Source organism: Microtus oregoni, unplaced genomic scaffold (genome assembly GCF_018167655.1).
Source record: "Microtus oregoni isolate MIOR12 unplaced genomic scaffold, Mior012 000024F_ref0000369, whole genome shotgun sequence".
Classification (NCBI taxonomy): Eukaryota; Metazoa; Chordata; class Mammalia; order Rodentia; family Cricetidae; genus Microtus; species Microtus oregoni.
Window position 1 is genome coordinate 12,537,541 of NW_024543083.1, and position 16,908 is coordinate 12,554,448.

Genomic DNA, 16,908 nt, shown 5'->3' on the forward strand with positions numbered 1-16,908 from the left:
AGATATCGGCTTCTTGTGGCGGACTCACGTCTCCCACATAGTGCTGTGTTAGCTTTTGCTGGCACTGCAATCGTTTGCATTTTGCCTAAGATTCAAGTCTCCAAAACAGTGTTGTCAAGATCTGAAGGGGCTGCCTGCGGTGATACAGTACTCAAAGGCTTGAAAGAAAGTTATAGTATTGGATTGGATATCAGGCCTCCTTCATAGGAAGAAAAACGTATCTGGTTTTGTTAACCAGGGCAAAAATCTATAGCTGGGGAGTCACAGGCCCTAGTGAGGAGCTCACTACCGGCTTTAGGCTGGGTGTAGCCAGATGGGCATCTAAATACTTATGTCTTAGACTGGCTGCTGGCTGCCCGGCATGGAAAGGTAGTGGCTAAAAAAGAACCTCATAACTGAAGGTAATGGCTGCCGCTGAGAACTTGGCATCTACATCAGCCTCTGCAAGGCCTAGGGGACAGCATAGAAAAGAGGATACAAAGATTATGACAGCAGAACGATGAGAAGAGTTCTATGATTCTGATTTCTGTAGTAATAAGGGCGGCGGGGCTGCGTCCCCAACACCCCAGCCGCCTGCTCGGCTAGCTTATGCCCCGAAATAATTACACGGACACTATATTCTTTTAGACACTGCTTGGCCCATTCTCTTCTAGGCTAATTCTCACATATTAATTTAGCCCATTTCTAATCATTTGTGTTGCGCCCCTAGGTGCGCTTACCGGGAAGATTCTAGCCTATGTCCATCCTGGGTCGGAGCTTCATCGCGTGTGTCTGCCAGGGAGCAGGGCATGGCGTCTCTGCTGAGGCGTCTGCTCCCGAGAGGAGAGCTGTGGAGTCTCTGAGCTCACTTCCTCTTCCTCCCAGTATCCTGTTCTGTTTACTCCACCCACCTATCTTCTAACCAATAAAATGGGCCAAGGCAGTTCCTTTATTAGCCAATGACCTTCCTCCATCAGATTTCTTTGTCTCACGCATTGTTTTTGCATTTGACTATGGTGACAGTGGATAGTAACTGGGGTGGTTTGAATGAGAAAGGCCCCCACAAGCTCCTACGTGTGAACGATTGGGTGGTGTGGCCTTGTTAGAGCAGGTGTGATCCTGGGGGTGACATGTGAACACGCTGAGAGGGCCGCACCTCTTGTTGTTTTTAAATAACTTGGTCAGTTTCGTGAAGAGTGATTTATTTAAGCAGCCCTGATTTGAATGAGCGTCTAAACATAATGAGTAACTGGGAAATCTGAGTGAGGAGCTGTCCTCTGGAACTGAAAGTGGTCCTTGTGATGTGCTAGGACAAAGTAATGCAGCTTGTTTCTGGAATGATCTAGTTCTGGAGAAGGGGAGGTGATGTAAGGAGGAGGTGGAGATGAGCCTTGAGTCAGGCACTGAAGACAAGAGACTTGTAGGGGGAAGGTTATTCCAGAAGGCTCACGGCCACTCGGGGTGGCAGTGATATCATTTTGGTAGCAAAACTATTTGACACTTGGGGAAGTGGAAAAATGGAGTTTCTGTTCCATTTTTGGAAGGTCCATGAAGTAGACAGAGCAGAGTTTAGGGGGCCGTATGTGATTAGTGAAGAACTGGTAGACACTGAGCAGAAGTGTGAGGGTTCTAATATTGTGAGGTGCAAAGGGCATCTCATTTCCATTCCTCTGTCCTCCAGAATGGGCGGGCCTCTTGCCTGAGTCCAAATTGAGTTAGGTCTAGCTTAACCTGAACTATGGGAGGATTTCTGACAGCTAAAGGAAACGAGCATTTTCCAGGAACTCGAGGAACTGGTTCCCATCAGGCAAAGGAGTCGTTTTGCTTACCTGTGGCAGAAGGGACATATGGCTCTCTACTGACATGTATCTGTGGCTGCATATCAAAGCCCATGCTGGCCTCCAGGCTCCATCAGTCCCCACCCTAGTCTAATTCTTGCTCCAGCTACTGGCCTCCCTCATAACCATCCCCCAGTCTCACTATTCCCACACCAGCTCCCCTGCTTTCTCACTATGCTCTATTCTAACCATTTGCTATTCTCCCTTCTCATGTAAATGCATAGCCCTAGCCATGCCCAGTCGGTTTCCTTTTCTCTTGGCTCTAGACTCTTCCAGATGCCTCTGGATGTTCTCTCCTATCCACAATAAAAAACCTTAACTATACCATGTAGCAGGGATGTTGGCAATTCCTTTGCTGTGCCCCCTTACAGACAAGTGTCTTTCTGCAAGTTGACAGGGAGTGTTCCAACCCTCATCCGGTCTCTCCTAGCTGCCCAACTCTCAGAACAGACTAACACAGAATCAAGTATGGATACCTATATATGTAAAGAATACCCTTCTGGAGTCGGGTGATTGTGGTGCATGGCTTTAGTCTCAGCACTCGGGAGGCAGAGGCAGGTGGATCTCTCTGTGAGTTCGAGGCCAGCCTGGTCTACAGAGTGAGTTCTAGGACAGCCAGGGCTACACATGGAAACCCTGTCTTGAAAAACAAAACAAAACAGATCAGTTTTAATGTTTTGCACATCATAATTTTAAGCACATATCTAAGTCTTTTTGCGTGTTTTCCTGTGTGTGCACATGTGTGTGGATGCCAGAGGTTCCAGCTTGTGTCATTCCTCAGAAGCCAGCCACCTTATTTCCTGAGATTGCATTCCTCACTAGGACCCGCCCATTAGGCTAGACTAGCCTAGCGATCTGCCTGTAGCTGCCTCCTCAGTGACAGAAGAGATTCCAAGTTCATGCAGCACAACAGACTGTTTGTGTAGGCCCTGGGATTTGAACCCAGGTCTTCATGCGCAGCAAGCACTTTAGCGATTGCAACTCTCCCCATCCCTCTTAAGCCTTTTGTAACAGAGAGCGGGGTTATGACACGGGAAAAAGACTTAGAGCCATTCTTAACAGTACATCTGCAGCTTGTTTTCACAGCATAATCCTACAGGATTAAATTAACCCAGTATTAATGTAGTACATTCTTGGGCGAGGAGAAAAGAGCATGGGAGTCAACGTAACACAAGTAACCAATGCTGCTGCTCCCATCAGCAGTGAGCTTATGGGCTTTGAAGTGACCCCTAGGCTGAGGATCAAAAGGAAAACACACTGACTGACAGACTATCACAATCTATCAATTATGAAAACGATGATACATTTTTAAAGACTGCCTTAAATGCACAGATAATAATGTTAAGGATACATGCGAGCTTGGCGAAACATATCCAAATGGGATTAGACGAACATGTTTCATCCTAAGCAAATCCATCTGTGCAAACAATCTCTGGAGGGGTTTTTTCTTTTTGGCTTCTGAGCCATCAAGAGCATAGTTCACATCACTCCTTAGTCAAACACACAGCAACCCTCACTGGCATGTGAGAAAACCCAGTTTGTGTTTTCAGCCCAAGCCTGTTCTGATCTTATTTCCACTGGAGGCTGGGAGTTTAAAAGGCCCCGCCATCCTCTAGGCTTAGCCTCACCACACTCTCTGAGCACTCTCAGTGTGACTGCAGGAAGAACACCCTCCCTGGCTCTCAGTGTGACTGTAGGAAGAACACCCTCCCTGGCTCTCAGTGTGACTGTAGGAAGAACACCCTCCCTGGCTCTCAGTGTGACTGCAGGAAGAACACCCTCCCTGGCTCTCAGTGTGACTGCAGGAAGAACACCCTCCCTGGCTCTCAGTGTGACTGCAGGAAGAACACCCTCCCTGGCTCTCAGTGTGACTGTAGGAAGAACACCCTCCCTGGCTCTCAGTGTGACTGTAGGAAGAACACCCTCCCTGGCTCTCAGTGTGACTGACTGTAGGAAGAACACCCTCCCTGGCTCTCAGTGTGACTGCAGGAAGAACACCCTCCCTGGCTCTCAGTGTGACTGACTGCAGGAAGAACACCCTCCCTGGCTCTCAGTGTGACTGCAGGAAGAACACCCTCCCTGGCTCTCAGTGTGACTGCAGGAAGAACACCCTCCCTGGCTCTCAGTGTGACTGCAGGAAGAACACCCTCCCTGGCTCTCAGTGTGACTGCAGGAAGAACACCCTCCCTGGCTCTCAGTGTGACTGTAGGAAGAACACCCTCCCTGGCTCTCAGTGTGACTGACTGTAGGAAGAACACCCTCCCTGGCTCTCAGTGTGACTGACTGTAGGAAGAACACCCTCCCTGGCTCTCAGTGTGACTGACTGCAGGAAGAACACCCTCCCTGGCTCTCAGTGTGACTGCAGGAAGAACACTCTCCCTGGCTCTCAGTGTGACTGCAGGAAGAACACCCTCCCTGGCTCTCAGTGTGACTGTAGGAAGAACACCCTCCCTGGCTCTCAGTGTGACTGTAGGAAGAACACCCTCCCTGGCTCTCAGTGTGACTGTAGGAAGAACACCCTCCCTGGCTCTCAGTGTGACTGACTGTAGGAAGAACACCCTCCCTGGCTCTCAGTGTGACTGACTGTAGGAAGAACACCCTCCCTGGCTCTCAGTGTGACTGTAGGAAGAACACCCTCCCTGGCTCTCAGTGTGACTGACTGTAGGAAGAACACCCTCCCTGGCTCTCAGTGTGACTGACTGCAGGAAGAACACCCTCCCTGGCTCTTTTCAGCGCACGTAAGTGCAGGCATGGCTGCTCACTTCATCACCTCAGATGGAATGGATCTAGCAAGCACCTCATTTTAAAGTAAAGGATGAGCACAGGCTTACCCATTCGTAAGAGAGAATCCAGCATCCCCGGGCAATCCCCATCAGCACGTTCAGGGTGCGGACAGACTTCCCCACCAGCACGTGGGTGGTGGACTCGCAGACCTCAGGTGTAAATGAGAAGCCTTTCAGTGTGTTCACCACCTGGATGATGAGAGTTTGCTTCCTGTGGACCAGAGAGTCAGCAGTCAGCCGTCACGCTGTGTATCCGTTAGACAAACAGAGGCTCAGAATCTGGCTTCATTTTAGCTACAGGGCTCACACCTTGGTTCCTTTACAAACAGGAACATGGGATTTAGGGAAACAAGTTCACTAGCATCTTTAACCTGTCATTCTCTTAATGGCTGGTATGCCTTTCTATTTTGTTTTTCAAAATGTTCTTCTGGCATTCTAGCATCCTTACACAGGCCTTTAGTTCCAATCGGCCGCTTCTTTCTCTTCTAGTATGCATGGCCCTTGCCCCAGCACTGTCTGAAAATCCCTAGTGAATCACAAGCTGCGAGAAAGGCCTTCTGGGCCAGGCTGTGGTCTCTGTCAGTGGAGACAGGAGCTTTCTTCCTCTCCGCTGGGGCAGCACAACGGGTGGCCTACAGTGACATCTCCTAGTGCTTGCTGGCTCCTGAGTCTTATCTTGGGTAAATAGCCCCCCAAGAGCTCAGCCTCCCCCTGTGAGAAGGGCTGACCTAGCTCAACTTCTAATCTTAGGGCTCCACAGAGTGGGTGGAGATGGCCCCTCTACAACCGACTTGGAGACGCTGTGCTTGTTAGCATCTCAGAGAGGATTAAGTTTAGAACTTCTCTTCGGAATATCTGGTCCTGTCTGTTCCAAGCCTGGCAGTTACAGCAGCTCATGAATGTGCTAATTGGGAACAACTGCCCTTTTACGGCCTTGTTAATCAACGGAGAATCAGACCATCCAAGGTCTCAAGATATGTAAAAAGTGTAAGAGGAGAAGGGATCAGGGGACTGCACTGCCGAAAAGAAGGGTTTTCTTTTAAAACCTTTTAATGAGAAAAATAACCGGCTGTCTTTTTTTTTAACTTACAGAATAATCAAGGACTTTATCACCTTCATATTCAGTATTTCCAGAGTAGACTATCTGAAGTGTTCATGGCACATCAAAGGTATTAATAACAGTAAGAGGGCACTCAGTGCTTAAAGTGTCAGTCCTTTTGTTTGCACGCCATGGGCAGGAAAAGGAGCCCACCACAAACGTGTTCTACGATCACATGCTTCCTGCAGCATGTTTTCCCTGAAATGGCTCAGTGTTTTGATGAATGTCTTAAAACCTCAAAACTTACAATTGATATAAAAAAAATGTGGTTTTCCTCTTTAAGCACAAATTTGAAAATCCGTTGCAAGGAATATATTACTATATATTTTTGTTGGATGTTCTTTATTGTGCTAAATGTTTAAAGGAGATGATAAGAGCCAGCCAGCAAGCCATTAACCCTTCCATGAGATGCAGAGATATCTGCCTTAGACCACATGGAGAAAGCTTTCTGCCATGGTGTTTCTTCAAGATCTGTAAGAAAATGTTTCAACCCACACTGCTCAGTTTATTGAACATTCATGGGGTAAGGGGTGGAAAACAAAACCATTAGGAATTAAGCAAGCAAAGAGGACAAAAAAAATAAATAAATAAATAAAATCTCTTAATGCTATGCAAAGGACCCAAAAAGCTTTTTGTACTCGACAGCCCACATTTAATTACATTTTCAATTTCTGATGACCTTCTAACCCCATACTAGTGATATCAAATAAAAGTGATCCAGTCCAGTTCTGTAAATGTCCTGAAGGCACGAAGACCTACAGTATATACAAGGCTAAATTTTTACAATGAATAGAAAGTTATCAAAACAATGAGTACTTACTCGGATGGCATGCTTGTCATGACTAATGTTCTCATTGGCTAGAGATTGCAAAAGAGAAGAACAAAAAAGAAGTCAAAAATATATGAAAATTTTCCCACAGAAATAAACTTTAATAAGTTTTTTGAACAGTTACATCACTTAAACACAAACATTTAAGCATACACACACACACACAGAGATACACGCACAGAGATACACACACACATATATATCTCTATATTACTGGAAATAAAACCACCATGGCTGGGAAGGCAGAAGCTTGCAGCAGCTCAATGTGCATGAACACTCAGGAAGCAGAGATAGATAAATGCTGGTGCTAGCTTGCTTTCTTCTCTTTAGTCAGTCTGGGACCCTTCCCAGCCATAATGGACTGTGTCTTCAAACTGTGGGCCTCATGATGAAAAGAACAGTAACTAATCCACTCGTGTGAGTGTGTGTGTGTGTGTGTGTGCTGCAGAAAATGTAAGTGTCATGGAAACAAACTTAGATACATGAGTGCATTATTCCCACCCCACCCCCCGCCCCGCCAGAATTTGCTGATGTCTTTCAGCCAGTATGTATTCCGTGGGATTGTGTGAATTTTGCAACTGAAGTGAGGAGCCTCACTTGCTCTTGAATGGAGAAAGCGAGGAAGGGAATACAAAGGCCTTCAAGGAGGCGCCTGATACTAAGGGATGGGGCCCAGACACGTACACTTAGGGAACATGGAGATTGAAAATGTTGAGGGAAAATGAATCTAAAAGGTACCCAGAGGAAGAGCTCTGAGGATGAGTTAAGCTAATAGAATACCACTTCCTTCTAGAATATCACACTGTTTCCTCTTCTGTACTTCTGATAATCCATATGGAATAACAACAGCACAGCTTTCTGATTGGCTCTAGACACACCCAACATTATTCTTGTTGTACAGAGCATTGGGGACTGCGGACCCTCAGCCCCTGAATTTTCTATGACCTCTTGCCTGCTGAAGTAAACAACTTGTTTTCCTATGCTTGCAGCTGCTCTGAGCACGAGATCCTCATGAGTTCCTGATGACAGGGGAGTGGTTTCTGGTGGGCTTGCAGATGAAAAGTTACGTGAGCTAGGGCATGGCCATTAGTCAAAGAGAGCCCTATATAAGCTGCCCTGGAACACAATAAAAGTGGCATTCTTGTTGCAAGGGTGACCATGTCTCTGTCTGTGTGTGTGTTTCAATCTCCAGCCCCTTGCACGACTCGCAAGCCATCATGTGGTAGACAGGCGGTACGGTCCAGGTGGACTGTACAGCAGAGACTATCCTTTAGTGTCATCTCTGACGGGGCGGGGGTGGGACAACCCAGGGAGCCACAGGCCAGGGGTGGGACAGCCCAGGGGCCACAACTGCAGGGAAGGAGCTGCCTCTAGCCTTCTGGAGCTAGGCAATTTGATGCCAGGCATCCCTGCCCCACCTCCCTGCCCCTCGTCCCCTGCCTGCGACCACTTTTCTTTCTTCCTTCACAAGGGTTTAAATGCAGCCACGTCATCTCTGGAGTGACCACATGGGTTTAAATCCAGCCAAGTCATCTCTGGAGTGACCACATGGGTTTAAATCCAGCCACGTCATCTCTGGAGTGACCACATGGGTTTAAATCCAGCCATGTCATCTCTGGAGTGACCACATGGGTTTAAATCCAGCCATGTCATCTCTGGAGTGACCACATGGGTTTAAAAACCAGCGATGTCAGCACAAGGCTGGCGAATCCCAGCTTCCTATGTGTGTAGACTCTAACCTCCAGACTCTAGTGCTCTGCTGGCTTCACAGTTCTACGTGGAGGTCTAGCAAGGGTTTTCAATTTAATGTGATCAAAAACTAAACCACTGCACTAGCCAGACAATTAGGAAAGAAAAAGAAATAAAAGAGACCAAAACTGGAAAGTAAGTAGTGAAACTACTTCTACCCACAGATCGGATTTTACATGGGTTGTTTTTCTGGCTTTTTTACCACAAGAACTAAATAAATTCAACAAGGCTTCAAGAAGTAAGATCAACACACAAAACCAGTTATTCTTCTACAAATTAGCAGTGAACGATCAGAAAAGGGAAACAGTTCCACCGACAGCAGTATGAGAAGAATAACACAGAAAAAATTCAATAGCGAAGGCACAATACTGTCTACTGAAAATGAAAAAGAGCTGTTGAAGGTCAGGGGAGAGGGCTTGGTGGGTAAACCCTTGCTGTACAAGTGTGAGGACTGGAGCTCCGATCTCCGGGAACCGAGCAAATACTGGACAGGCATTTGTAACCCCGTTACTCAGAAGCCACAGGAGATGGTTACAGCAAGTTGGCTAGCTAGATTAGTTGAATCACCGAGCACTGGGTACAAACAAAAGACCGTGGCTTACCATATAAGGTGGAGACGGAGCAAGGAAGACACCTAATGTCAATCTCTGGCCTCCCCCAACAACTCAATTATAAACAAACAAACAAAAAGATCTCAAGGGCCAGAGATGATTCCTTGATTAAGAGCACTGGCTGCTCTTCGAAAGAACCCGTGTTTGCTTCCCAGCATCTACATGGCAGTTTACAACCAGCTGTAACTCCCATTCCAGGGGATCTGATGCCCTCTTCTGGCCTTCTAGGCCCCAAGCACATGTGTGCTACACAGAAATACATGCAGATAAAATATACATAAAGATTAGGAGTATTAAAAAAAAGATCAAAACCTCAATTTAAAAACTACACAAGCAGCTCTAAGAGACAAGGTTCCAAAGAAAAAAAGCAAATGGCCATCAAGTAAACAGAAAGATGCTGCACATCCCTAGTTACCAGGGAAACCACTACAACCCATTGAGAGGATACATCACGCTCATGGTATCAGCAGTTTAAAACCAACACGATAGAAAACAACAAGCCTGATGGGATTGTGAAGAGGCTGCAGACTCGGATGCAACTGGAGGGAACAGTCACAGCACACTGCTAATCTGGTCACGCAGGCTAGAGCCTTGAAATATATCCAGTGTGACTCCTCCCTTTAATCAAGGAAACTCCTAAGAACATGACAGATATTGGCACCTGTACCTGTTAGAGATGGATGCAAAAAAAGAAGACTGTTGATGGATGGAAAAAATGGATGGTTGTATGGCAAAGTAAATACAGTCCCCAAAGCTGCAAACCATCTGACTGCAATCTACAACAGCTAATCTTGATTGCCAACTAGATAGGTTTAGAACCACCATGGAAATGAACCTCTGTTTGGCTGAGAGGCATTACCTGGATTAAGTTAGCTGAGGTGGGACCCATCCTAAATGTGAGCAGTGCCAGCTGACGGGCTGGAGCCCTGGCTGAGCACCAGCGCCCAACTCTCTCTATTCTGGTCTGCGGTTGACATGTGACCAGCTGTCCTTGACTCCTGTGACCTTGTCCACCCCACCACAATAGACTTACTCTCAGACTGTGAGTCCCAGTAAGTTGCTTTTGTTGGGCATTCTGTCATAGCAACAAGGCAAGCAACTACTACATAATCAAATGATGTTTGTTTACAGCTATGCAGAGTCCACCCAGCAGAGGCTCAACTAATTCTCTTCTACTGGAGTTGGAGTCTTCAATGGCCCACAAAAGCTTAAGTGCTGATGCTGGAGGCAGTGGGACCTTTAAGACATAGGCCCTAGTGACAGATCTTTAGGACAATGGGGAGAGGGGGTTCATGAGTTTGTGTATGTGAGGGGGGTTACAGAAGCACGCCACTCCCATGCTCACTTCTGTTTCCCTACCACAAAGATGAGCAATTTTGCTACACCATAAGCTCTTACTGTGATCTATCACCACAGGACAAAGCAACAGGGCCAGCTGATTCCTAAATCGTAAGATGCAATAAACACTTCTTAAGAGAGCAGTCTCAGGTAGTTTGTTACAGTCAACTACAGCTGACCAACACATTCAGCAAAACCATTTCAGCACGCCTAACAATCGAAAACCGACTTCAAGGGCACGCTGAGGCCCACAGAGTGTGAGAGGCCTACAGCCATAACAAGGGTGGCTGCCAAAGAAAAACAGTGAACTCTAGAGGCCTAGAATATGTGCTTCCAAAGTGGCATCTGGGGGATTACAGTTTGGTGTTACAGACTGAAAAAAGGATGAAGAAAAAGGGTTTAGCCAAACCAGTTCCTAGGCACGGGTACGAGACAGTCACTAAGCAGGCCAGGCTCTTTCCTAAGCCACCATTGTTCTGGCATCAGGAGAGCAGTGCAGAGCAGAGGGGAAGGGGAAGGTTGGAATTAGGTGGTGACTCACAGCACATGGCCTCAGGGACCATTAATTCTATCTTTTCTCTCAATCAATTTGCTTATTCTCCTTTCAGCAGGAATAAGAGCTTTCTGGTTCCCTCACAAATAATTGTGTTGAATATTCATTTTATATTAGTACAAGATTCATGTTTGTACCTTGAAAAATAATCTTTTCAGTTTTGAGAGTCTTCTGAAATACCCAGCAGACTGTGAAGGAGGCCAGTGAGCTAAGCCAGTACAGAAAGCACCACCCCAGTGTACTGCTCAAGGCCAAGCCTGAGAAGCCCACAGCAGAGCAGTGTGTCCCACGGAGACGCCCACAGCAGAGCAGTGTGTCCCACGGAGAAGCCCACAGCAGAGCAGTGTGTCCCACGGAGAAGCCCACAGCAGAGCAGTGTGTCCCTCAGAGAAGCCCACAGCAGAGCAGTGTGTCCCACAGAGAAGCCCACAGCAGAGCAGTGTGTCCCACGGAGAAGCCCACAGCAGAGCAGTGTGTCCCACGGAGAAGCCCACAGCAGAGCAGTGTGTCCCACAGAGAAGCCCACAGCAGAGCAACACATCTTTCATGGGCTTTTGAGGCTGAGTCCCTAGAACTTTGCTGACCATTTTTCTCGTTTTCAATTTTGTTCTCTACTAGCTTTTGTTTTTATTTGGTTAGATAGATTGATCCCTGCTAGGGAAAGCAATGTGTATGAATTTGCTTGGTTGGTATGGTCATTTGATATCCTACATAAATAGGATCTAGTTTCTTCTGAGGAAGAGGAAACAGGGGGCTAGCTTGTGAATTTATTTTTAACTGTTAAGTCACAGTAAATCAGGTCTGAGGATGCCTCAGTACCTAGAGTCCTTACACAATAAACTATAATCTTATTTAGTGTGTAAACTCAGCAAAAACCTAACTTAGTGATAAACTTTGAGATAAATAGCAGAGTCCCAGCCAGGCATAGTGGCAGTCAATGACAGATAAATCAGGCCTTGTTCAGATGAGGCAAATGCCCATGTCACACCCACCAAGCTGCTGCTTGTCCCTTCTGATTTCTGCCTTCGAATACTGCCTGCTTTGTGTCCCGGACTGGATCTCACTGAACCGGGATGCCCGACTTACAAATTGCTCTTTGATTAAGTTCTATTCAGTTTACTCTGTAAATTAAGACTGCCTAAGATCTGAGCGTAAAACAGTCCCACTGGTCAGTCTTACAGACCAGGTTATAGAAACACACACCTTTAATCCCAGAAGCCACAATAACATGCACCTTTAAACCCAGTAGCCACAATGATTTACAACTTTAATCCCAGTGGTGCACGCCTTTAATCCCAGCCCTAGAGGGGAATATAAAACGGGGGTGTGTGGGGGGAAGTCTGAGATTCCTGGAGGCAGGATCGCCATTTCAGACTGAGGTCGAGGTAAGAGCCAGTTTTGCTTTTTGGATCTTCAGACTGAACCCCAATTTCTGATCCTGAGTTTTCATTAATGGTGCTTCAACTGAGGGATCATGTGAAAGTACCTTCTAGGCTGCCGTACCTGCGAATCTTTCTTAGCACCTGAGTTATAGGCTAAGTCCTTCCTTGGTTTCAAGATCCACAGACTTGTACTTTAAGTTTGGGGTTTATTTGAACAGTGTTTGGACTGGCTGGGGTCCAGGACTGGATTACAGCCAGTGATTAGCCAAGCTCGATTCAGTTAGAGGCATTAGAAGTTTGGCGGCTTGGAGAAAAAAGGCCTGGCTTCAGATGGTGGATCATGGTTTGGAAGGGGGATAAGCAGGATCATCTGAATCCACAGGTTGGAAGACAGCCAACTGAGTGGAAGTAACAGGTGAACCTCCCCCTGCATACAGTGACTGGAGTCATGCTTGCCTACACGCCTGTGCATCATGTGCACACCGGGTGCCCTTTGAAAGGAAGGAAGAGGGCTGCAGATCTGGAACTAGAGCCACAAATGGCAGTGGGTCACCATGTGGGTGTTGGGAACAGAACCTGGGGTCTCTGGAAGAGTAGCCAGTGTTCATAAATGCTGAACCATCTCTTCAGCCCTAACAGAAAATATTTTATTGGTTGTTATTTCTGGCTTCATCCTCTCTCTGCCCGTACCTATCCTGTCCATGTCCTCAGAATGCCCCAGCCTCTTCCTCCAGTCACTTTCTCAGTGAAATGATGGCAAGAAAAGCTGAGTACCCAGACTGGGCCCTCCAATTAGTGGGTCTTTCTTGAATCTCCCTTGGTCTTTGGCCAAAATCTTAAGCATCACACAGAGAAGCTGTCTTGGAAAAGCACAGCAGGGGCTTTGTCCAACACTGGGAACTCAGTATTCTAGCTACAAGATACAAAAGGACTTTGAAAGCCCCCCCATCTTAATCTCTGCACACACACCCCCACCACCCCTTCTTAAAAAGAGGAGAAAATCAACAGGGCGATGATCTATACATGGTTTTACTAAGGCTTACATCTCGGCCAGCTCAGTTAAGAACAAAGACTTAGTCAACAGATGGACTCTGTGACTTTAAGTCGATCACCATGGTGACAGCAGAACCAGGCAAAACTGAGGGCTGAACAATCCCTGTGTGACTCCACCTTGTCACTCTCTCTCTTCCTTTCTGAAGCTCACAACCGTCCTCAAGTGTCGACAAGCTGGCACAGGCCTGAGCGAAACATTTATGTGACACTTGTGTATACGCTCTGTTCCCTCTTATGGCTGTCAGTTTCTCTCAGGAGGCTCCCTGAGGGGAGGTGAAAGACCCTGACCTTGGGAGGCATCAGCAGGCTCTGATGACCACAAGCAGGAAACTTCTCTAGGCGAAGTTACTTCCCCCATGCTACTGGAGACCCACAGAACAACGCACCAGAGTCAATTATACAAAACGAGAAAGTAAAAAGCAAAAGGCTGCTTCCAGGAGCCCTCAGGACTGTGCTCCAGGAAATCTTCACAGTGCCCGTCACCGGCTTTACACTTGACAGGTCACATGACCTTTTCCTGCATGGCTGTCTCAACTGAGAGCTACTTTAATCAACTATTTCCAAGTGCTACATAATTCATAACCATATTAAAAGTGTTGAAGATCTTCATAGTATAAATACACAGGTCAGATTTCAGTGATGGGAATGAAAGCTGAGTGAGTTGATTCTTGATTCTCTTCAGTGACAATAATCTGAAGGTTCTAGATCCAATGAGATCCACGTTGTAAGATAACAGTCACAATGAAAAAAATCTAAGCAGAAGCAGGACACTTTGATTAATGTTATTAGAAAAGACCAGACTAACATTTAGAAGGCTTGGCACACTAAATATTAAAATGTCAAGCAGGAATTTACTTATACCTGAGACCTGGATGGCCATAATACCTATTCTGATTTACTGGAAGCCAGTTCTCTATGGCCAAGATGAACTTTCTAGAAAATACAAAGCTGGTTAAGAACTGCCCCAGCCTTTTGTGTTGACAAGACTCTCCCTGCTTCCAGAGTCCAAAATAATGCCCCCCCTAACATCTTCCTCAGGGACTCAGAAGTCCACTGCCATATGCCCTCGTGCCTGTGAGATAAAATAATAGCCTGTTCTCAAGATTCTTGGTCCTTCCTTCCCTTTCCATCATTCTCCACGAGGGGACCCTTCTGTTAGGACAGTCTGAACAGGTTGTTAGGATCGTGCCCTTGTCTCTCCCCATGTAGGTACAGGTATAGGGGACCTGGCCTTGCCTCCTCATCTGGAAAAGGGAGTACAGGAGCCCTTTTACTCATCCCTGGAGATCTAGGGACACACCAAAGAATTCAGCTGGTGACCCTGTATGATGGCATCACAGAAGGAACCTGACTTCAATTCTCTGTTGAGTATGGTGCCAGCTTCTGCTGGCTTCACGGTCTGGCCCTGTGGTACTCTATAAATGGATGGATGTTTACAGAGATTTTTGTCTCCACTGTGAAAATAACAGGGAATCTGGCTCGAGAGATCTTTCAGTTTGTCTATTTTGAGTTCGAGTAAATAAAAATTTCATGCTACCAAGTAGATATGCTGTTTTGTACCACCATAATCATGCCTGATGCATGACAGAAATGTGGAATCAAAGACACAAACTCTAGTGCTTTTGCATGCGTGCACGCCACTGTACTGCACAGGGCCACAGTGAGAACATGTAGAACTACATATTATCTACTTAAAAAATGCTTTTTAAAATTTTCTAATTTGTTTTTTTTTTTTTTTAATAAAGAAACACGGGTCTGCCACCTTTTCTCGGTTTCTAGTTCTACAATCTCACCTAGGATCTCAGTTTGGTTACCCAAGGTCTGTCTTACATAGTCTCCTTGTGGTGACTACCTCCCTAAGACATATCTACATGTATCTCTCTTCCTGTTCTCTCTGGCCCTTCTACCCTAGATCAGTGACCATCTCTGGGTCACACTGTGACCCCAGAGAATTTGTATCTGCTTTCTTTTACCACTCTCCCCACATAAAAGTCCCCATGGGAAACATACTTGGAAAATAAAGGCTCTCTCTCTCTTTCTCTCTCTCTCTCTCTCTCTCTCTCTCTCTCTCTCTCTCTCTCGTTCTCTCCCCTATTACCTGCTTGACTCTTCTAAGCTGCCATGCATAGTCTGGGGATGGAGGGATACCTAATCTCTCTGAATCTTTTTTTTTTTTTTTCCAAGACAAGGTTTCTCTGTGTAGACCTCTGTCCTGGAACTCTCTCTGGAGTTCAGGCTGGCCTTGAACTCACAGATCTGCCTGATTCTACCTGCTTCCACCTCCTGAGTGCTGGGATTAAAGGCATGTACTCCCACCACCCAACATGTATCTAAACTTTAAATGAAAGTTATTCTTTATTGTAGAACATTAAATTTTGTCCTCCAGTTTGAAGATTCACGGGCTGCTCCAAGCTGGGATTCCAATGGGACACCAAGGAAACTGAAAAGCCAGGTTCTAAGACAGAGTTGTAGCATAAACTCAGCAAGCATCAGATCAGAGTACAGTGGTATCTCCTGTATACAGAGCAGGTCAAACACAGGGCACCATGCTTTCAACAAGGTCAAAGGAACACCTGTGAGAGGCACACCACAGCCACCTGTGTCCAGGAGATCCTGTGACAGCCACACCACAGCCACCTGTGTCCAACAGCTCCTGTGACATCCACACCATAGCCAGCTGTGTCCAACAGCTCCTGTGAGAACCACATCACAGCCACCTGTGTCCTACAGCTCCTGTGAGAACCACACCACAGCCACCTGTGTCCCACAGCTCCTGTGACAGCCACACCACAGCCACCTGTGTCCCACAGCTCCTGTGACATCCACACCATAGCCACCTGTGTCCAACAGCTCCTGTGACATCCACACCATAGCCACCTGTGTCCTACATCTCCTGTGAGAACCACACCACAGCCACCTGTGTCCTACAGCTCCTGTGAGAACCACACCACAGCCACCTGTGTCCAACAGCTCCTGTGACATCCACACCACAGCCACCTGTGTCCAACAGCTCCTGTGACATCCACACCACAGCCACCTGTGTCCTACAGCTCCTGTGACATCCACACCATAGCCACCTGTGTCCTACAGCTCCTGTGAGAACCACACCACAGCCACCTGTGTCAAACAGCTCCTGTGAGAACCACACCACAGCCACCTGTGTCCTACAGCTCCTGTGAGAACCACACCACAGCCACCTGTGTCTTACAGCTCCTGTGACATCGACACCATAGCCACCTGTGTCCAAAGGCTCCTGTGACATCCACACCATAGCCACCTGTGTCCTACACCTCCTGTGAGAACCACACCACAGCCACCTGTGTCTAACAGCTCCTGTGAGATCCACACCATAGCCACCTGTGTCCAACAGTTCCGGTGAGAACCAAACCATAGCCACCTGTGTCCTACAGCTCCTGTGAGAACCACACTACAGCCACCTGTGTCCAACAGCTCCTGTGAGAACCACACCATAGCCACCTGTATCCAACAGCTCCTGTGAGAACCAACCATAGCCACCTGGGTCCACCAGCTCCTGTGAGAACCACACCACACCATAGCCACCTGTGTCCAACAGCTCCTGTGACATCGACACCATAGCCACCAGTGTCCAACAGCTCCTGTGAGAACCACACCACAGCCACCTGTGTCCTACAGCTCCTGTGACATCGACACCACAGCCACCTGTGTCCAACAG

General features: G+C 47.0%; 1 protein-coding gene across 3 annotated transcripts in view; it reads right to left on the minus strand.

The window, feature by feature from the left end:
* Mcph1 (microcephalin 1) overlaps nucleotides 1–16,908 on the minus strand; it is a 204,082-nt gene that overhangs the window by 132,971 nt on the left and 54,203 nt on the right. For all 3 annotated transcript variants that reach the window (XM_041673787.1, XM_041673786.1, XM_041673785.1), the window contains 2 exons: nucleotides 6,520–6,557; nucleotides 4,649–4,811 (listed from right to left, as the gene is read on the minus strand). In XM_041673787.1, the coding sequence (XP_041529721.1) occupies nucleotides 4,649–4,811; nucleotides 6,520–6,557 (201 nt within the window). The remainder of the gene's footprint in view (nucleotides 1–4,648; nucleotides 4,812–6,519; nucleotides 6,558–16,908) is intronic.